This window comes from Accipiter gentilis, chromosome Z, assembly GCF_929443795.1.
Source record: "Accipiter gentilis chromosome Z, bAccGen1.1, whole genome shotgun sequence".
Classification (NCBI taxonomy): Eukaryota; Metazoa; Chordata; class Aves; order Accipitriformes; family Accipitridae; genus Astur; species Astur gentilis.
In genome coordinates, this window is record NC_064919.1 from 58291668 (window position 1) to 58314348 (window position 22681).

General features: G+C 43.9%; 1 protein-coding gene across 2 annotated transcripts; it reads right to left on the reverse strand.

Annotated features, from left to right (window-relative positions):
* Positions 1-732: 732 nt before the first annotated feature.
* On the reverse strand, positions 733-7260 carry KCNV2 (potassium voltage-gated channel modifier subfamily V member 2). 2 transcript variants are annotated; one of them, XM_049796266.1, is made up of 2 exons: positions 5768-7260; positions 733-1177 (listed from the first exon to the last, which is right to left on the reverse strand). In XM_049796266.1, the coding sequence occupies exons 1-2, from the start codon at positions 7079-7081 to the stop codon at positions 902-904; spliced, it is 1590 nt and encodes a 529-aa protein (XP_049652223.1). In that variant the 5' UTR covers positions 7082-7260; the 3' UTR covers positions 733-901. The 2 variants fall into 2 exon arrangements, with proteins under 2 accessions (XP_049652223.1, XP_049652222.1); XM_049796265.1 differs by having other exon boundaries at positions 5642-7260.
* Positions 7261-22681: the final 15421 nt, after the last annotated feature.

Here is a 22681-nt window from a genome sequence, read left to right on the forward strand (position 1 = left end):
AGTTTATCATTTAATCCTGTACCTAAAGAAAGTTTTGGGTTGGAAATGTTTTCAAAATTGATCAATGACATTTATCAACTCAGACTCCAGACTTCTTCACTAGTTCTTGGCATAATGAAAAATAAATACGGAGGTGGTAGTGGTGAAATATGAAAAGCAGTATGTTACTTGCCTAGGTATGAAAGCGGGAATCATTTGCAGGGCTGCATTTGAAAAATAAAATTGGAACAGTGAAGCATATCTATCTGACAGTGGAAACAGAAGCTGAAAACTTAAGGAGTATAGATGCTGCTAATATCCAGGTAAAGGCTCTAGGCTGTTTTCCTGGTTTTGAAAGCTGGTGCAAAACCAATTTCAGCAATGCAGTCAGTATATTGGGTATTCTAGTTGTTTAATTTTTGAGACTGCCTTGACAGCAGTGAGGTGGCCGACCTTTAATGGCAGCAATTTGTTTTCCTTTGGTTTGATTATGGTGGGTCTTTATTGTGGGTCTAAATGAGTAGCAGGGTGTTACATCTTCCTGTGGGTCTAATTCAGAGTTTCTGGGTGGTTAATATGAAGAAACTCATTCCAGATAGCTGATGAGCACTTAAGTGCTGTTCACAGCCTAGCAAAACCAAAAAAAAAAAAAAAAAAAAAAAAAAAACCCAAACCAAAAAAACCCAAACAAAACAAAACAACACCCCCCCACCCCCCACCCCACCCCCACCCCACCCCCACCTCGCGTTGTAATCTGAGCCTTTTTTCTTTTGAAAACAACCCCCTTCAAAACAGATTTCAAGACCTCCTTTTGTTACTTTTGGCCTTTTCTGTTTATCTTCAGTTAGCTTGGCTGATCTGTTTTTCTTTTTTTCTCCTCCATCTTCTCTGTTCCCTCCTAATATCCAAAGCACAAACTGTATCAGTGCTGTGCCAAAGGGTGGGTTGCACCTTCTCCACAGCATTCAGATATTTTCTTCATGGCTCTCCGTGTGAAGTCCACCTTCCCCCTTTCTTTCTTGAGAGCTGTGTACTCGTAGGCCTTCAGCTTGCTGTAATAGTCTGAGAATTTGTTGTAGAGAATGGAGATAGGCATGCCATTCAGGATTATTCCAAACGCAATGCAGAGGAAAGCAAAGAGGCGGCCAAGGTGTGTTTCTGGACACATGTCTCCGTATCCCACTGTAGAGATGCTGACCTACAGGCAAACCAACATTGAGCTTATTAGCTGAGGAGAAACATACAAACAGATGTGTTCAGGGATAATTTTAAAGTTAGCGGGTTTGCATTTTGCATCATAAACCTGAAATACTCTCTGCTGCCTTTTTTTCTGTACCTTGCATCTTATGCAAAAATCCCTAATTAAAAAAAAATCACTCTCATGCAGTAAAGACAGACAACAGTGCAGTTTGACACCGTTCAGGAGGGTCTTTAAAAGCTTTGTCCTGCAGAGGGAATTTCCAAACAAGTTCCACACCAGCCTGTCCAGAAGTTGGGTTTGCTCTGCTGCAGTGAGTGAATAGAGATGGCTCCCTGACCACACAAACACAGTGGTAAGTGCAGCCCTGCTCCTTCATTGTGTCACTTGGAACAGATGCCCTGTCTCTAAATCCAGTGTGCTTATAAAACCGGTATTTGGGGACTTATTCCGTGGGTTGTGTTTTGAGTATTATCTTTGTCATATATATTTTTGGAACTAATGAAAAACACGGGAAAAGATTCAGCTAATTGTGAAATACATTTTTATAATGTTTGCGCTATAGGAAGAAGTGACCCAGGACTTTGAAGTTTCTAGATAAAATCCCCTTTAATGGTTACATACCTACAAGGAGCTGTGGAAAAAACAAAGATCTTTCTCTGTTACCTGGAAGTTTTTGCTCACAGTATAGGCTTACAACATATATATTTTTAGTGCTAAATTCTTTGATCTTCCTTCTCAGCTGTATGTCAGAGATTCCAGAAGTAAGGTGTATGTGTGCCTTCAGTGGGGAATATTCCTGTTTGGTTTAGTGGCAGGTACACAGGTTGGAAATTTTTGCTGAATTACCCTTTAAAGAAGGGTTTGGGAGTTGTTTAAAATGTTGGTTTGGGTGTGGTTTTTTTATTTTGGTTTGGTTTGGTTTGGTTTGGCTTTTTGTGGGAGCAATGGTATTTAGTATGTCTGCTTTATATGAATCTATACATTTTGCCATCACATTGTCTGCATAGTTGCACAAATTTTTTCTTCTCACCCATCAGCATTTTCTCTTTTTAGCCTGTGGATATATGAAGGAACTGTGTTTTATATGGACCTGGTACTCTACCAAGTACTGCAATACTTTCTTTGGAAAATCTAGTTTCAAAAATTCATGGATGTTTGCTTATGGGGATGCTACCAATTAATTATGCACTCCCAAACAGTCGGCGTAAAATAACTCCTCATTTATGTACTTCCACGGCACACATCTGGATTGTTTATAATTCTTACATTTAGTAAATATAACTTATTTTTTCTCTGGCAGGTAAAACTTGCAGACTTCTGCCATCAGGCACTTCCTAGTCTGTGCAAGAGATCTTTTTCAGCCAGTGGATTTTATTGAATTTGTTTTCACAGTATCTCAACACACTGTGTGTATTTGTGAAACAATAACCTAGAACTTTGGCAGAAATAAACCACAGGCAGTAGGACTTTCACTGTAATACCCTTGTGGCTTTAGCACTGAAATAAGTCTTTGGAAGGTCATGGTGTGCAGCCTGCCATCCTCTAACATGCTAAATAAAATGTTATTTCAAATGAAGAAAGCATTAGGGTACATGAGACAGCACTGGGTAAGCACATTTGTAGGATGCACCTGGTGCTTCCTGTGGAATAAAATGGATTAGTCACTTGGTTTAGTGGAAATTAAGTCACTGGATTTGAATGATAATACAGGATAAATATCTCCAAAAATAAATACTGAGATGAAGGCAAGATGTTTATCTCTACCAGCCAGGACAAAACCATTATCCTGTGATAAGGTTCTGTTCCACTGGCATAGTCTTCTACATCTCCTGTGACAGTTTGGGAGGGATAGTTCTCCTGTGTGTAAGACCATGAATGCTGTTGGGTTTTAATGAAATTTGAATGATCTTCATTTTCACTCTTAAAGAATGACTAGGCTTTAAAAAGAGTTTTATGCCTTGGAACTGCAGCATACATGCTACAGCTCCTTTTTTGGAGACACTTGCTTAGCTAAATAGACCCTTTTCATGTACTCACATAGGTTTCTTGAAAGTATCTAAATGATTATGGTGTCACCAGCTTGCAGAAATGAACCCTAAAGATTTTGCATATATCCTGCATGTTCAGAAAGAAAAATATAAGGCTCATGTCCTTATTCTAGTAATGTATGAAGCACGAATTTTGTCATAACCTGTGTATATCACTTAAAGATGACCTGTGAAGGTTACAGGAGCCTTTCCTTTATTCACTGATTTTTCCCTCCTTTCCATGCCCCAGCTTAAAGAATATTCAGCACATGTACATATGCATGTACATGTATAAATGTCTATGTGTGTCTTTAGGGCCAGTTCTTCTGCCACACATTGAATCACTACAAACATATGTATGGGAAACCACCACATCTCATCAGCCGCTGCTGAAACAGAAGTGAAGGCCATGGGCTCCCAGGGCTGCTGGCCAGAAGTGACCTTGGATGGGTTGGGGTTGCTGTCCTGTGGGCCCCATATGCAGCTCTGTGCATCCAGTGCCTATGCTGGTCAACCAGCCTGAGACTGAGCCTCTGACTCCTTTCCAGTCCATTTGCATGGGCTTCCTTCCCCAGGAAAGTGACTGGGACATAGCCAGCCCCACAGCTAGGTCCAGGGGTCAGAAGTGCTCCTTTATGGCCCTGCCATAGACATGGGTTATGGAGGCCAGTGTTGGCTGCTGCAAAATGAAGCGTATATGATGGCAGACTAGAACAAGCCTTAGAGTTTGGACAGCCAAGGTACAGGCTCCTTGCCTTCTCTCAACACCTGCAATGTCAGGCTACCCTCTGATTTGATCCAGGCTGCTGTAGATAAACACACCTTCTGCAGCGTAACAGAGCTGTTGTTTTCCAGTTCTGAAATGCTACAGGCAGGGATCAACTTCCCCCTCTCCGCAATGCCCTCAATAAAACCACACTCCTCCCTGCCAAAACACTGCTGTAAAAATGGTAATTGTGAAACTGCCATACTTGTGCATGAGGATTATCTGTTAAGCATTTACTTAGAGCCTGCAGCTCCCTTTCCATTGTCTGCTAGTCTTGATAAATGCCTAAGTGTTTCTTTTGTCTTCACAGCTCACCTTATAGATGAAGGATATATCTATCAATTTGATCTCACAATAGTTTGAGAAGTATTGGTTAGCCTTCTATAAGTGAATGTATGTCCGTCCTTGGGTGTTATTGCAATCTGAGTCTGCAGTTGAACTGCTTCCCTAACCCTTTAGAGGTGAATTCTGTGTTTGGGATGCCGGAACAGTTCTGCCAGGACATTGCCAGAGCCAGGAGGCATTTAAGCAAGGTGGAGGACTTTAAACTTTCACAGCTCTGTGTTCCTGGCTAAATCTTCATGCCCCTGAAAGATGTGAACCCAGCAGCCTGGAAAATGCTGCCTCAAAAAACACCCCTCCACATAACACAGTATAGTACAGGTCAGTGATCGTTCAGACCTCTTGAGGAGACGTGCCCAAATGCCTTAGAGCACTAACCCAGTGGCAGTCTCTAGAAATGAGGTCATTCTGTCTTCATTTCTGAGGCTTGTCAGCTGAAACTCAGCCAGTTACCCTCACTCCAAGTGCTTGGGGTGGGACTAAAATCACACTCTTTCTGGCAGAGATTCCAAAAAGAGATTCAAGGTGACATTAACCAGCTCACAATACTGACTGATGTGGGATTCAAACCAGTGACCTAGATGTAGAAGGCAGTTTATCCCATTATCAACCCCTTGAGCCATTCTGCTTCGTTTTGTATTTATTCCTCTGCAAGTCTGGCATGGTATAAATAACCATCAATGTTTTGTGTGTGTGCAGACATGTGCCTTAGACATGTCATCCAAGGAACAGAACACAATCTCTTGTGTAAAACGACTGTTGGTCTTAATGCAATTTTAATGGCCAGAGCTCTGGGAAAGCTTTGGCTTTCCAAGTCAGAGTGACCAGACTGTAGTTAATAAACTATATCTTATCTTCTTGCAGTTGTATGATGGCTCACAGTAGACCTCCAAAAAGAACAACAATGAAAATCCTGTGCCCACCTACAACCAGCTAGCCTGATGGAAGCTTTTTATTTTTGCCCCTTTTTTTTTTTTTTTTTGGCAACACTGACAATGGGATTAAATGGAGATGTGCTTTTCTTTCCTGTCTCTTTGCTCACTTCTTCTTTAAAAGTGCAAGTACTGTCTGCATTTGGTTGGACAGGAATTTCAACACTCTCTGCCTGATTAAGCCTTGATTTAAGCTTACAACAGAGGTGAATGAGTGCATGTGTGTGTGTGTGCGTGCGTGAGTGCATATGTCCTGTAAGCTCAGAATTCCGAGCAGATGTTCACTGATCTGAGCCTGCTGTTTCCAAGACTGTCAGCGACTCTAGCAAGGAAGGGGAGGGGAAGGGGGGGGGGGGTGTCTGGCTACCCAGCAAGGTGAGATGTGTTTACTTACGGCAGCCCACCACCAAGCATGGGGGATGCTGGTGAAGTTGGTACTGGAGACATCATGCTCCACTGTGTAGACCATGGCAGAGAAGGCGAAGATGCCCATGGCAATGAAGAGCAAAAGGCAGCCCACCTGTTGGTAGCACTGGCGCAAGGTAAAGCCAAAGGCACGCAGTCCTGTGGAGTGGCGGGCCAGCTTGAGGATGCGGAAGATGCGCATGAGGCGCATGATGCGAAGCACTTGTCCTACCTTGCCCACCCGTCCCACCTTCTCGATATCGTGCTCGTGCTGAGAGCCCCGACCTCGGGGCTGGTCATCATCAGCAAAGCATTCGAGCAGCAGCTGCAGGTAGAGGGGCAGGATGGCAATGAGGTCTACTGCATTGAGTGCGCTGCTGGCAAAGCGGCGCAGGTCTGGGGTAGAGACCAAGCGTAGCAGGTACTCCAGTGTGAAGAATGCGATGCACAGGGTCTCGATGTGCTCCAAGACGGGCCGGCTCTCCCCGCTCTTCCGGTCTACCTGCTGCATCTCCTCCACTGTGTTGAGGGCCAGGGCCACCACAGAGATGAGCACGAAAAAGCTGGAGGCCACTGCCATCACCTTGGCGGTGACAGAGGAGAAGGGCTTCTCCATGAGGTTCCACAGGCGCCAGCGCTGGGGACCATAGTAGCGCATGTGGTGGAAGAGCTGCTCGTTCTCCTGAGCCTCTGCCTGGGAGCGCAGCTCACGCTGGACCTTCAGCTGCTCACTCAGCTCGTCACGGCGCTCTTCGAAGCAGATGCGGCAACAGCGAGGTGTGTATTTGAGCCGCACGCCCCAGTAGCTCAGCTCCTCCAGGAAGCTACGGGGGCACAGCTCGTCCCGCACACGCAGCACCCCTGAGGCGTAGAAGTTGTACACCAGCTGGAAGACGGCCGGGTCCCGGTCAAAGAAATACTCATCTACCTGGGCAGCGTAGTCATCGCACAGGCCCAGCTGGCAGCGACGGTCAGTGGAGGTAGCCAGGCGGCCCAGGCGGGTCTTGGGATAGATGGCTACTGCCTGGTAGGTGAGGTGGTAGCTTTGGCCGCCGACGTTGATGTTCAACACGGATGAAGTAGAAGTTGTGGCCCGGGGTCCGGAGGAAAGGGCAGGGGAGCAAGGAATGGATGACGAGGCCTTGTTTGCTCCCTCAAATGCATCTCCGCTTGGCCATTTTCCTTGTTCTTTCTCTTCCTCTTCCTCATCTTCATCATCCACATAATAGTTGTAATTCCCCTCAGGTCCCAGGAGCAGTAGGGGCTGGGAGTTCAATGGAGCCGTAGCAGAAAAGCCACTCTGCTTGTCTACACGCGTGCCTTCATTATCCTTCCCCTTGTCGGGCTGCAGGAGGACATTTGGTGCTTCCCTCCCTCTACTTTTATGTTTTAGGAAAGGAAACTGTCGCTGCATGTTAAACTGCAACATACTATTTTTCCTTACTCTTCTCCCTTCTTTACATTCACCCAATCAAGGAATTAACACCAGTCCTTTCCAACACTAAAAAGGCTGACAATCCTGTTTTCTTCTCTCTTTATCTCAGTAGTATCACACACAGCAGCGCTTCTGCATTTTTCTCCCTGCCAGCCACCACTCCAGTTGTGAAAGCTCCGTGTGGCATACAGACACACGAAGACTGCTGCTGACCGTTTTAATCTTGCTGACAGGGAAGATCTGAGTGCTTAGAGAAGGGGATTTAAGGGCTATTATCCTGTTCCAGCCTCATCTCCCTCAGGCTGTGACGTGAATGATTATGGATCCATAAATCTATGAATAATCAGTAGGGGGGGGGAAAACCCCTAAAGTTTTATTGCTAATAAAACCCATACATTTTCCTAATTCAAGTATACATGGATTAAGAATAATCTCAAAATGAAAATGTATGAGGGGCAGAGGGGAGAGAGAGAGAGAACATTACAGATTTCTTTCATCCCCATGAGTATAGCATGTCTTTGTTTTCCTTAATGAAAATAATGAATAATTGATAAGCAGATAATAGGAAGGAATTCACTACAGTAGTTCTTAAAATGTTTTCAAAGGTGAGCAAATAGAAGTCGTCCCTTTTTATTCCCAGTTAGAATACCTCCATCTAGTTAAGCGCTGAGGAAAGTTGCAGTCTGTGCCTGAAGCTTTGGCTGTGCTCTGGGAACACAAGCCTAGTGCTCCTCTGGACACAGTGGAAGTGAAGGGCAGGGGTGTGAAGGGGTTTTTCAGCATGCTACTTCACTTCAAACTCTTAAAGAGCTGCTGAGAAACAGAATAAAGCCAGTCTTGTTTCTCTTGCAGGGCATGTTTAATAGTATAAAGCCACACTAAGTACCTAGCAGGACAGGAGAGATGCTTTCTCTTTCAATTGATGGAGGTTTCATCCTCAGCTCTGGTTGATTTGGCGCAAGCATCTCCAGTAACAATGAGCCAGGTTACTTCCCCTTGTCACTGGGAGCACTTCAACTGAACTAGAGCTCCTGTAAAGCAGAGGATACACACAATAAAGGGATGGTTCCTTCTGCATGCTCTTAGCCCCCGAGTTACAGCTTCTTAACACCAGCTTGTTATTCTGGCTCTATCCAGGCTGGTGCAGGAAAGGACAAGGCTCTAGAAAAATGCAGCTTTGGTAACACCCTTGCTGGTCTGGAAGACCTTCCATCTGCAATCCTGTAATCTGCCTTCCACTCGCAGCTCCTTACCCTTCCACACAAGCTGCTGGGACAGTGTATCCCAGAGCCCCTGCAGCAGCATTTTTCCTCTGTTGTCCTCAATGTCCTGCTCTTGTGCCATTGATCTCATGGCCTTGCACCTGCAAACTCCAATACTGTTGTTTTGGTAGTGTCCCACATGAAGCAATTGCTGTTGCAGTGAGAATCACCCCTTCTTTTTCCTCTTTTTCCTACCCTGGTTGTAGCGTTTGTATTTACTAGCTCTTGACAAACAGGAAGACATCACAGCTGAGCATTTTGCAATACTTTTGTTCTCAGGCTGCATCTCAATGGGTGCATCACACTGAATAGTTCAAGGTTTCTTCAGGTCACACTATTTAAGGTCTGGATTATTGGCAATTCATATTTAGCTGTGCTTGAAAGTGTTTTGCTTCATGAATTTGTCTCCACTGCCCATTCTCTTTCTTGATGCAAAAAAGGCAAGGCCCTTATTAATAGGGATTGTCAGTGCCTTATTATGGATACCAATCTGCTTTGCAGTTTGCTTTGAACATTAAACCATGCCATGGCGAGTCCTTTGTTAGCAACCTTAATGCAAATTAATGTCCAATTTCAAGGCTCTTTCTTATAAGCAAACTAATTCAGACATAAGACAAAAAAATAGTCTGCATAGTGCTATATTAAATTAGTGCATATTAAAATAGTGCTATCATTTTACCACTGAAAATTCTTGAATGTTTCTTAATCAAGATTCAGGCTAGACTATAACCATATTCCTCTTGCCAGCCTCCACTGCAGCATTTCATTTTGCTTTTTGTCAGTCTCCCTAGTCTCACTTCTGAGAAGTATCCAGTAGGGCTCATTGCTCCCTACTCAAGATGTTGTTTCTCATACCATACTGCAGTAGCAGGAGCTTCTACAGGGTGAAGTTCACGACTGTCAGATGCCAACGCCTCATGCACCTGGACTAAGATCTTAGACATCACTACTAAGCAGAGCAAGAAAGATCGCTAGCTTCACTTCTGCTCAGACAAATTGCTTTGACCTAGATATTCTTGGGAATGTAGCTCTCAGGCACCTGGTAAGCTCTGCTCAAACTTGCCTCTAACTGACAAAATAGGTAAAATAAAATTGTGTTATTTATGTTTTTTACTTTGGAGTAAGACTTTGTTCTGAGCTGCTAGACTCTCAGCCTAGATAGATAAGAAAATGAAGTGACCGGAAAATATTTTTACCCCTGCTTATTTTTTTTTCATTATCTACCTTATTCAGTACGCTGCTTATCTTTGTGTCATTAATAAGAATTGCATAACATCTCCTTGTATGGGGAAGAGCAGACTTGGGCTGCTAAAGGAGCTAGTTAGTAAGGTCCCCTGAGAATCTTCTTTTGAAGATATTGAGGTCCATGAATACTGGTCACTTTTTAAGAGCCATCTCTTAAGAGCTTAGGAGCAGGCAATTCCAAAGTGTTGCAAGTCAAGCAAGCGGGGCAGAAGGCTGGCTTGGATGAACAGGGATCTTCTTCTAGAATTTAGGCAGAAAAGGAAAGTGTATGGACATCAGAAACAAGGACAGGCAACACGGGAGGATGACAGAGATGCAGTTCATCACTGTAGGGAGAAAATTTGTGTGGCCAAAGCTTGATTAGAGTTCAAGCTGGCCAGCACTATGAAGGACACCAAAAAGGGCTCTTTTAGATATGTTAACAGCAATAGGAGAATCGGAGATAACATTGGTCCATTACTTGATGAGGTCGGTCACCTCACAAATAGGGATGTAGACAAAGCAGAGAAGTTTAATGCCTTCTTTGGCTCTGTCTTCAACACTGATGATGGGCCCTGGGACTCCTGGAGCCCTTTGTTGGAAGACTATGACTGGGGGAATGGTAAACTCCCAGGCAATCCTGAAGATGTTCAAGAGTTGCTGCTCCAGATAGATGCATGTAAGTCTACAGGGCCTGATGGGATTCATCCCAGGGTCCTGATAGAGCCAACTGATGTTATAGTGGGACATCTCTGCATTATTTTTCAATGGTCTTGGGAGTCTGGAGAGGTCCCAGTCAACTGGAAGCTGGCAAATGTTGATCCCAATTTTCAGGAAGGGTAAGAGGGAAGACCCTGGTAATTACAGGCCTGTCAGTCTCACTTCAGTGCCTGGTAAAATTACAGAGAAGGTTATTCTGGGAGTTATTGAAAAACACTTGAGAGATAGTGCAGTCATTGGTCATAGCCAGCATGGGTTCATGAGAGGAATGTCCTGTCTAACTAACTTAATTTCCTTTTATGGCAAGGTCACATATCTCATTGATCAAGGGAAGCTGGTAGAGGTGGTGTTTTTTTTATTTTAGCAGAGCTTTTGATACTAACTCTCACAGTATCCTTCTAGACAAAACATCCAACATACAACTAGACAAGTCCATAATAAGATGGGTGAGCAACTGGCTAATGGATCTGGCTCAAAGATATGTATTAAATATGGTCACATCAGGCTGGCAGCCAGTCACCAGTGGGGTTCCCTAGGGCTTGATTTTAGGGCCAGTGCTCTTTAATGTTTTTATAAATGATCCGGATGCAGGAATCAAATGTACATTAAGTACATTTGCTGGTGATACTAAACTAGGATGAGCTGTGGACTCCCTTGAGGGTAGAGAGGCCTTGCAGAGAGAACTGGATAGACTAGACAGCTGGGCAATCACCAGCCATATGAAATTTAACAAGACCAAGTGCAAGATTCTGCACCTGGCGTGGGGTAATCCTGGTTGTATGTACAAGCTGGAGGATGAGTCTGAGAGCAGCCCTGTGGAAAGAGATCTGGGGATTTGGGTTGATGGCAAGTTGAACATGAGTAAACAGTGTGCCCTGGCAGCCAAAAGGGCCAACCGTGTCCTGGGGTGCATCAAGCACAGCATCGCTAGCCAGTCAAGGGAGGGGATTGTCCCACTCGACACTGTGCTGGTGCAGTACCACCTCAAGTACTGTGGGCAGTTTCGGGTGCCTCAGTATAAGAAGGACATCAAACTGTTAGAGTGTGACTAGAGGAGGGCACCCAAGATGGTGAAAGGTCTCAAGGGCAAGACTTAGGAGGAGCGGCTGAGGTCACTTGGTTTGCTCAGCCTGGAGAAGAGAAGGCTGAGGGGTGACCCCATTGCAGCCTACAGCTTCCTCACGGTGGGCAATGGAGGGGCAAAAAAGAGGTGCTGATCTCCTCTTTCTGGTGACCAGAGATAGGATGCAAGGAGACAGAATGAAGCTGCATCAGGGGAAGTTCAGACTGGGCATTAGGAAAAGGTTCTTCACTGAGATGGTGGTCCTCCACTGGAACAGGCTCCCCAGGGAAATGGTCACAGCACCAAGCCTGTCAGGGTTCAGGACTACCTGAAAAACACTCTTAGTCATATGGTTTAGTTTTAGATAGTCCTGCGAGGAGCAGGGAGTTGGACTCGATTATCCTTATGGGTCCCTTCCACCTTGAGATATTCTATGATTCTATGATTCTATGGGTAGAGGAAGAAACGTGAAAACGTGGCAGTCAGTAACAGTGGAGAATGCTGTCCAATCAACCAGACAGTGCTCTGGATACTGGCTTCCTGAGAACAGCATTTTCACAAGAGAAAACTATAATTAAAATGGAAAGGGTTATTGGAAGATGTGTCTTTGCAAGTCTTCATCTTAAAGAGTGTTGACTTTTCCCAGAATAGGGGACTATATAACTGCAATGCTTTTTCACTGAGCAAATCAGCTTCAGAGTTGAGTATGCTTGCTTTGTCTTGGTTTAAAAAAATTAGAACTTTTTAATTAAAATTACCTTAAAGAATTTATATGGCTCCGTAAAGCCTCAGTGGATTACTTCCTGCTTCACTAGAGGAACTGTTCATAGATTAGTAGTTTTTTAAGGTCAGGAAAGGCCTGTAAGATCATCTATTCTGACCTACTTGAACAATGACCCTAGAACTTCACTCAGTAATTCTGCCGTTGTGCTAAAAAGTGTGGCTCAAACTTTACTACTTTAACATCTTAGAGACTTGAAATAACATGCTTAGCTATCCATAGGGAATTGCACTGAAAAATTACATGGGGGTTTGTTTCAAAGGGTCCAGACAGGCTCTTTCATTAACATTCAGTGACCTCTCAAGCTATGTTGACAATGCAATATACTGCTAATTGTGATTATTAATAATTAATAATTATGAATGTCCTGTTTATCATATTGGGGTGCTCAAAAAGCATAATAGGGCTGAAGGTAGACTGACTGGCTGCAGTGTCTGCTAAAACTGTGAGGGGTGACTCAGGGAGCAGGAGAATTAAAGTTCTGTTCTGTCTGCCTCTCCACACACTTTTTCTTTATAAAGAGTGACTGTCGAAAAAAAAGAAGAAAAAAAACCCAAAAACAACTGAGCTAGAGTTGTGCCAAAACACCAGATCTACTCGGAGCTGAAGCAACCTTCACTCTACCCAGCCCACTTAGTTAAGCTCAAATGCAAGCAGCAGTGAGCAAGAGGATCCTTCCTGCTCTGTGATTTCAGGCACCTTTGCACCCTACCACCTTGGCAAACTTTCTCAGCCCTCAGAGTGCCATGCTGCTGCCAAACAAATGCTTCCCTGCTTGTTGCTTTCTCTATTTCTGGTTTGGGTTTTTTTCCCACTTGCCAACCCTGCTGCTGCAGCCACCCAGAGGGTGCTTAGAAAGGGCAGACTGAGTGGGTAGAGAGGATGATTGAGGGGTGGACTAATCAGCGTCACCCAGCCGCTCATGTCTCTTCCTGCTCACATGTTACGGTGGAGCTTGTGTGCCTTTGCAATCCCCTGCCTCCACACATCAGTGTTGCCTGCACCTACAAGGAAAGAGAACGCAAAGAGAGCCAGCTACAGATGTAGGCAAAAGGCAGAGGGACAGACTGCAAAACCTGACTGGGGTTAAGTTGGCAGCTTGGTACCTGAGCAGTTAGGCTGTGTCAACCAGGGCACTAGCGGTGATGCATGTCCAAGGGGTGTACCTGATGGCTGCAGCAACGTACCTGGGCCCAGGGACCTAGAACAAGCTACGTGAGCTATCATCGCTGCCTGTGTATCAATGTGTCCTTGTTCGTATCTTTTTCCACCTCTGCCACTCCATGCTATCTCTTCTATCTTCCAGTGAACTTCTGCTGATTGTTGTAAACTGCAGCTTTTTAAACAGATAAACCCACAACGTTTACTGTAGCTGGTCCCTAGATGCTTTTGCAGGGAAATATCCCTGTCATGATGTCACCTAAAAGCATACTTAGGCAGAATTACCTGTAAGGAACACAGTGGGAGCTAGTCAGGCAAAGTCCAGAGCAACTTACCCAGCTCATAAACCTGCATCATGTGATGTGCATTGGCATCTGTGTATGTACCAGCTCTTACTAGGCACTAAGCACATTCAAGTTATGATTCTGGCTATAAAGCTGAAAACTCTCTGAATTCTGCCGTAAACTGCATGTTTGAAATATCAGAAGACTACAAGGAGTATTGTTATATGGAAGGTGTTGAAGAATAGCAGAATAAAACCATTTTTTTGATAAATATGAAAGGATTACAACTAGCAGGGGGTAGGAAGAGCCCAAATCTCTGGGCAGCAACAATAAGTGATATTGTAATGGATGGATGCTTGTTCTACTAAATCTTGAGCCCAACTGTGTGTTGTTTGAGGGGTATGGTTTGGCTAAGATCTTGCAATGAACTGTGAGACGGAAAGCCAGCAAATATTGATTCACTATTTTGAAGAAGCCATGGTGTAATGAGATGAAAGGAGGCATAGGAGACAAGTAGACAATCAGACAGAGAAAGCAAGCCCCAGTTTTCCCTGTGTTTTGACTCTATGCACAATTCAAGAAGTTTAGACCATGCAGTCCCTGAGAAGTAAAAAGAGACCAAGACCCAAGATCCTGGATTGTGATACAGCAGCCACTACTTGAAAGAGAACAGCCTTCAGAAGAAGACATGCACACGCAAGCTAGCTTTTCTCTGGAATCCCAGCAAGCGGCAAGCCAGCCTTTGTGTAGGCATGAACAGCAGTAAGAGAGTAGGGCTAGTAGTCTGTGCAGGCAATGGGTCACCTCACACACATACACAGACACCAACATAATGAGGAGAGAGATACCATAGTGAATCAAAGGCTGCCCGTGACAAGATACATGGGCATAAAGCACCCTTACACTTAGTAAAGGAAAACAGGAATTGCCCCTCTGCATACCAGCTATCTCCCAACCCATGCAAGAGCTAGCTAGTCCCACAGTGGGCTGTAGAGAGATAACACAGAAAACACGGTAGCATAAATAGTAGATAGGATGAAACCATATTGCAGAGAGGCTCCCCAAATACTCTTGGGTGTACTTTTTATGATCTGAACACACATGAGCCTGAGGGTGCAGACATGGTCAGAGTTACCAACGTACATGAACTTCACTCAGCGCTCTTGTATTGCAAGCTTAAATAAATTCAATGCCTTGTGTTTGGTACATGCTATGGATATGGACAAAGAGACCACAGTTCTGCTTACGTGGAATGACTTCCTAAACTGGGGGGATCTGCCCATGAACCTGAGTCTTAACACGCTCAACAGCGATACCTGTGATGTTCAGCAGGCTACACATCCAGAAATAGCTATGTGTCAGGTGGCTCATGTGAGCAGAAAAACTGTGGGGAAATATATCTAGCATGTGCTTCAGCAAGTCAATGCATTACAGCAGCCAACACACATATGAAAAAGAGACGCGCAAAAAAAGAACAGTACCATATTCCTCCAGCTTAATGAGTTCATAACACTTTTTTTACAGGTGGGATGATGAAGAACAAGAAGTGATTTAACCTGACAAGCAGAGGAAGAATTAACCAGTATTTTCAGTATTGCATATTGCTGGGCTTTCCACTGGGCCTTTCTTACTGTATGCAGTGGCTCATTCATAAATTAACAGCTCTTCAGACACAGGCAGCTGGTCCCAACCCTGCAGTGACCACAAACAAACATTAAAAAGTATACAACAGCAGCAGCAAGAACACATTTTACTTAATGAGTGGGAATTAGTATCAGCTATATGTAGAGTAGCTGGAAATATGCTGAGACCAAACCATGACAGTAACACACCTCTAAGGGTGTGGGAGAGGTGGCCTGTGCAGTTGACAGGCTTTATGTTTTCTGAGCACCACACCTTTATGGGAATAAGTACTTTTCTTGCTGACAGAGTTCAGCTGCCAGTTCACATCCATTGTAGTAATTTTTTTCCATGGTTCCTTCTTCTTGTTTCCTTGTGCGTGACTGCCCCTCCCAAGCCTTTCCTACCCCAGCACTCCAAGCAATAGTAAATCAGCACAGCTCACCTGTCTTCTGAACCTTTGCTTGCTGCTTTGCAGCTGAATTACCCTCACACGCAGATCTCATGCTATGCTACATCCCAAATTTGATAAAACAGCCTGGCATCTGCCACATCTATAGGGGATGAAGATATACCTTCTCCACCTCAGTGTACTCACAGGCATATCCATCTTCACACCAGAGCCCAAGCATTACCTTTGAGGAGGGGAGAAGGGGTGCCATACTCCTTGAAGTGAATTTTCTGGCCCCATACTTGTAAATCCATAATCCATAGTGGATTTTCTAAGGCTGTGCTGTTGTGAAATTTTGTCTGCTTCATGCATATGCATGTCACACCCCTCCTTGTCAGTTTGGGACTGCAGCTGCATGGCCTCTGCTTTTCTGACGTTTTTTTCTAGAGCTGGTTCTTGCTTCCTTCTCTGCTTACATTGTATCTGCATTGTACTTGCTTGGTCCTGCCTGTCTGCCTGCTCCACAGCAGCAGTTCTTTCTATAAAATCAGTGACACCAGCACTCTTCAGTTTTGAGACAGCTGTATATATACCTCATGAAGACTTTCCTATCCACTGCAAGCTGCAGGCCTCATGTCTTAGTTTCATTATGAGACTTTAATATGTTAGTGTGAAGTTCGCAGTGTGCTGCTTTTAGCATACAAATTGAAATATTTAGCTGCAAAATTAGTAGAATTTCCTTACACAGAAGAAAGATTGGTTAAAAATAAACAAGCTACTCCTGGGACTTTTCAGAGGAAATTAGATAACTGTGCAGTAGAAGAAAATACTTCATTCCTTACTGAGATGCTTCATTCAGACCTAATTGTGATTATAAATTCCAAGAGATATTATCCAACCACAAACATAGATTTATAACAGAGCTTTCTATCTAGAAAGCTGCATACAAAAGAACCACCAGCTCAGGGTGAGAGAACGCTTTTGCAGCCTGGATTTTAGCCAGATTGTGTGTGTGTGTGTGTGTGTGTGTGTGTTTGTACACACACATATTTATGCATATGTGTGGAAATCTGTCAGCAAGATTGCTAACCTTATCTCAACCATGTGCCATTTGTAAATCACTTTAATACAGTGCGATTGTCAGGCATTTCATGAATATAGAGCTGAGTGGTTTTAACAGGTTATCTTTTATTATTATCCCTCTTTCACCACACACTGCACAGTACTGGCTTGATTTACCGGCTAAACTTTTCTAGAGGAGAAGAATTTAGTTTTTAACTCTGTACTCCTCTGCTCAATGCAATGCAATACTCCAAACTTCTTTTTGTTTGGTGTTCTCAGAAATTGTCATTTGGAGAGCAAACAAGACAGAGAAAATATCTTTTGCTGATATTGCCTCTGTAGAAATAATGAATATATGTTTGAAAATCTTCCTTTGATTTTGAATTCTGGCAAAAAAAAGAGGTTCTTCCCTTCTGTTCCCCTACCCTCAAAAGCTGGCAAGAGAAATAAACAGGTAGAGCTCCGTGACTGCGGAAGGTTTTTGAATGTGACAGAGTACCAACAGTCTGTTTAACCTAACCACTACCTTTGTTGAATACTATTTAGAAAATAATCCTGAAAAATGGTTCTTTTAGAAAATACACTGTGTTCTGCTGTTTTAAAAACAGGTCATGAGTTCCTGTTTAGTAACTATGAATGCTAATTTTGCTATAATGACAGGTTAACTGCATGATGCTTTATGTCAAACTGGAGTTGCCATGTGATCTAAGACCTCTGTACACAGGACAATTATTTTCAGATTTGCTTGGAAGACAGTATTTAGCAAATATTCTGCAGAAACACCATGTCATCACTATTGTGGATAACTGTGGATTAGATCACTGAATCCACAGTTGAGGGAAAAACAAAATTCAGTGTAGCTACTTAGGGAGAGTTTCTCAATCTTTTTTTCATCAAAGACTGATGCTTGTCCTAGTTGTTCTATGTGCCTGTTTAGAGACAGAAACCTCAATAAGAACCATGCTGTAGTGGTTCCCTTACACCTCTCCATGGGCAGCATCTCCAAAGAACAGCTTTTACAGCCACAGGCAAAAGTCAATACGGTGCCTCACTGTACCAAAACTGACTTCTGCTCAGTGATAGTGTCTCAGTCTGCTCCTCTCTTGTCTGGGCTTGGTTTCCTACTGTCATGGTTTAACTCCAGCCGGCAACTAAGCACCACACAGCCCCTTGCTCACTCCCCCCGCTGGTGGAATGGGGGAGAGAATTGTAAGAGTAAAAGTGAGAAAACTCATGGGTTGAGATAAAGACAGTTTAGTAGGAAAAGCAAAAGCCTTGTGCACAAGCAAAGCAAAACAAGGAATTCATTCACTAGTTACCATCAGCAGGCAGGTGTCAAAACCAGCACACCTGCATACCCCCATGCACTGTTTGTGTGAGATATTGGTATTGCAATGGCATTGCAGCAGTTTACTTCAGCCTGTGATCATGCTTAATGCTTTTGAAGCCCTAAAGTCTCTTTCTCATTCCCACAAGGAAGTAGTAGCTCAAACATTATGTTAACCTCAAAGTTCAGGAAAATGTTCAGAGGAGAGAGAGAGATGCTTGGGGCTTTTTATTCTTCACTGTGATTTTGCTTCTGTTTTGTTACTACTGAAAATCAGTCCATACTGACATCAAGATGGCATGACGTCTAAAAAATACAGCTGCTACCTGTGAAACTGGAGTTCTGTGAGAGTTCTTCAGAGTTACCACATTAGCCTGATGTATACTGCTTCACTGTGACAGGGGATTGCAGAAATAAAGGACCTACACAGTTTAAAAGCGCTTATCAGCAGACTTGGAGTTTACCTCTGTAAGTAGCCTTAGGAGAATAAAAGATAGTAAAGAAAGGTGATTCACTGTAACACTATTATGATCACTAGTGACTTCAGGAAGTCAGAAGAAAGCGTCAGGCATGGGAGAGCTTTTCCTTGCTGCAAGTGCAAGCAAGAGGCACCGGTGGCGAGACATGGTTGCCTGGATTAGGTGAGCTTCGCTGCAGCTCAAACTGGGGTTGCTGAAGCTAGGGTTCAAAATGGAAGAGCTGGTGAGGATGGTTTAACACTTAGCTGGAATGAGGAAAGGAAGGAGGGAAGGAAGGGAGGGAGGGAGGGAGGGGGGAAGGAAGGGAGGGAGGGAGGAAGGAAGGAAGGAAGGAAAGAAGGAAGGAAGGAAGGAAAGAAAGAAAAAGCTTCCCAGAACAAGCTGGTGTGAGGTAGCCTGAGGCAGCAAAAAGGAGAATGAGAAATGCAGCTGGGGAAGTATACAGTTCATTCACAAATGAGGGAGATTTGGGAGAAACAGGCCAGACATAACTAACTGATAATAGCTAAAGTAGGAGCTTGGCCGTGTAGCAAACAGCAATTTGCCTAAGTTGTCAGCACCCCTGTTTGAGCTGCAAAGCAAAGAAAAAATAAAATTATGCTGCATGTTAAATTTTTGATGTGCGCTTTGGTGATGCTTACAGGACCAAGGGCCTGGAGTTAATGGCCAGGAGGTCCCTTCTAGCACAATACTTGGCTTATGATTATTTGGTCATTTGTGATGGGACAGGCACTTTGCAGAACATGTGTGCATGGTATTTTCCTGCCTTGGAGACCATATGGTCCAATGTCCTGTTGCTCAGTGATTTCCATAATATGTACAAACCAGCTTTCTTTCTCAGTAACTTGCTAAAATCTTCTGGTAGGACAAGTGGGTCCTGAAGACAGTTGTCTCATGATTCTGCTTCATTAACTGTATTGTTATGTCTTACTTCATTAACTGTCCTCCATCCAATGTTTTACTTTGTTACCAGCTTAATTCTCCACTGGCTCATCAGTGTAGTTCCTATGTTTTGCATATGGCTCATCACTGCAAAACTTGGGTCTGTGGGGTCAAGGTGTTCAGTAATCTGCCAAGCATAATTTAGCTATCAAAAATGTGGGATGCCAAGCTTCAGGTAATTGTAGAGGGAGCTAAGTCTGAAGGAGCAATGGTAGGGAGCAGAGGCTGCAGATCAGAAGGACCAGAGAAAGCAGGGAAAGAAGGAAACCTGAGGTAAGTCAACACAAACAGTCACAAAGGTGTATTCATCTTTAATGATTTAGTGGGGAGCCAGGCAGGGAGGGCAACAGGGGAAGATCATAATGAATCACATTAAGACACAGGAGAGTGATAAAGAGGGTGTTTAAGCACAGCACTCTTTTCTTTACACTTTCTCTTGTTTGCTGAAAGAGGAAATTATCCATTTTGCGATTCTTTGCTACTCAACAGTATAAAGACAACAAGTTGCATGCCGGATTTTAGCTACTCCTTGGGACAGTGTAAGCAAGCATATCACCACTAACACAAACACCACCACAAATGGCAGCTTTCATATCTTTGAAGTAGAGAACAAAAACAGAGGAGAAACCTTCCTGGATTGCTCTCTTTCCTGGTTGAAAGCAGTAAGGAAGCCTAGACCTGGTGACAAGAAACTGCTCAGTCTCTCTGCACCAGGGGCACAGCAGTGGAAGGCAGCAGGCAGCACAGAAGTGATAGTTTTCAGCCAAGGCATACTGACAGACCGAACACTGAAGAACAAGGAAGATGATGAGGAAGCACCAAAACCCCCAAAACCCATCCACACCAAAGAACTCCAGGAAATACAAAAAGCAACGTAGTTCATTCATAATTAATTAAGATTGGAGTTTACAGCAAGAGGTGAGGTAAGTAATGCACACATCAGAGAAGGCTTACAGTGGGAGTGAAACAGTTGTGATCCCTATGGTAAGCAGTAGCCACAGCTCATCGGTTACCTCACATTTCCTGGGACTGTGGTGGGGTTTGTAGGCCTTGGGAAGAAAGCTTAATTTTAAAAGGATGGGAGAGGTTTAAAGAGAAAGTAGCTCTTTGAACTCTTTTCCTAGTCTTTTTTTTTCTGAACCTTAGCAGAGGTGGCTTTCAGAGCTATTATTCTCTGTTCTGGCTCTTCCTCCATGCCTCCCCATTGAGATGAACCAGTGTGTTCACACAGAGTCTGCTGGAGACAGGATAATGCATGGTAGTCATAAAGCATCACAGGGCAGCTCTAAGCTTGCCACCTGTGTGCCAGAGTGACATGCTTGACTTCAAATAAAGTATTTTTCTTAGCATTAGATCACCATTTGACACTGTTGGTTGAGGCTCTGGCAGTTCAGATGTTCCCACTACTTTGCCACATGCTCATGTTCTTGCTCCTGTCTGTCACTGGTGGTCACAGCCTCTCCTGAAGCCTGTGATGCTCCATTACAAACAGTGACTTGCATAGCTTTGGGGACACATAAATTACCCCTTGGCTACCCTGGAGATTAGGAGGGGACCTGGGCATAAATTACAGCATCCTGGCTTGCCATTTTGCTTGTGGTCAGAGTTATGAACTGCAGTTTGTTTTGTTTTGCCATGAACTATGCTTTAAGCTAAATCTTGATCTTAAATTAACCCAGCAATACAGCTTTAGCTCAGGGATTCCTTGCACTTTCTTTTTTTTTATATTCTTTTTTTCCTGCTTTTTTTTTTCCTCTACAGATATGAGCAATTAAATACCCATCCTAGGCTGGCATAAATCCAGAGGGACTAAACTATAAAAATTGCAGAAAAGACATTACAGCCAATTTGGTAAGTGAAGCAGCATGCAAGGAATACCATTTACTTGACTGCAGCCTAATTTATAAATTAAAGAAACACACACACACATAATACATTTAACAACAGATGGCATAAATCAGTCAGCTTAATTTAAGTGTCCAAGTTACTAGGCCCTAGAGAGGGAGTTAAGCCTGTCATGGCCTGTGGGCTGAGCATGGGGGGACTGGGCTCCTCAGCTGCACCACCACCTCCATCTCCTTCCAGCAGCAATGGTGTGGGACCTGCAGCCTTCTGCTCCCCAGGGAGCAGCACCATCATGGCCCCAACCCACACCTTGCCTAGACTGCCACTCTCGGGTGTCTCTGGGAGGCTGGCACCAAGTTTGGGTGGCTATCTCTGTATCCCTGAGTACCCCTCAGGGTGGGCAGGGGTAACTCGGTCCCTAACCCAGGGTGCAAGGGGAGGACCAGCAGCATGAGCCAGCTTAGCATGAGGGGAACATGCTAACTAATTTAGGTGCTGTGCTAGGTAGTAATGGAAAGCAGGTGGGTTAGACTGCTCCCTGAGCTCCAGCTGAATTTTAAGCACATAGAGTCCATCCTTGATTTGATTTAGGCAAGCTAAAGCTGTGCCCCCCTACACAGCTGTGGTATCAGAAGCAAGTCTTCTGCAAGCTTGATCCTCTGTCCAAATAAACCAATGTAAATTAATATGATATTGTGTGTACTAGAAGGGAATGCAGCTTTAGCTGCAGCTCAAACAAGCTATACTGATGGAGAATCTGGAATGGTGGATTTTTAGTTCATTTAAGATGAATTGATGCCTTGATACTCAGAGAGTGTAAGATGTAGTAGTAATAGAGGTTAATAGGTCACTGACAGACAAATCCCTTTTTAGCCTTTTGTCTATGCAAGCTCCCAGTGGAGTTCCACCTTAAAACCCAACAATAACAAAAAAATCCAGTGGAGGAAGGATTTAAGGATTCAGCATTGCATGTTGTCTCTAGTTTGAAGTGAGTACTATGAATTCAGACTGCAGATGCAGCACCCTGGGGGCTGTAGAAGTTACGTGCATGAGCGATGCAAACAGGATCCGATGGCTCATACATGCTGATAATGATGACTGACAAACCAAGAGGTGATTTTGTGGTGTTATTCCTGTTGTTGTGACTGGACGCCATGGCGATTGAAGGATAAATAAGCAAATGGTTTAGATGGATAGAAACATTGGCTCTTCATGGCATAAAATGTCAGTTCAGGTGAAAAATTCTCTGCACTTCAGCATAATGCTTGCACAGCACGTTTATCTACCTGTGAGATCAAAATCTTGTTTTTAATGAACCAGGCTTGGTCTCCTGAGGAGGAGCGATATCTCGTGGTTTTTAAAGCACTTCCAGGGACAACACCATAATGTCAGAACCCCAATATATTTTAGGAGGGAAGGAGCTCCTAATAAGA

Bases quoted from the DNA above. Each gene is read 5' to 3' on its own strand.
- KCNV2 (XM_049796265.1), bottom strand. From the start codon at position 7,081: ATGTTGCAGTTTAACATGCAGCGACAGTTTCCTTTCCTAAAACATAAA. The intron at 1,178-5,641 runs GTAAGTAAACAC...GTTTGCCTGTAG, and splicing joins ATGCTTGGTGGTGGGCTGCC to GTCAGCATCTCTACAGTGGG.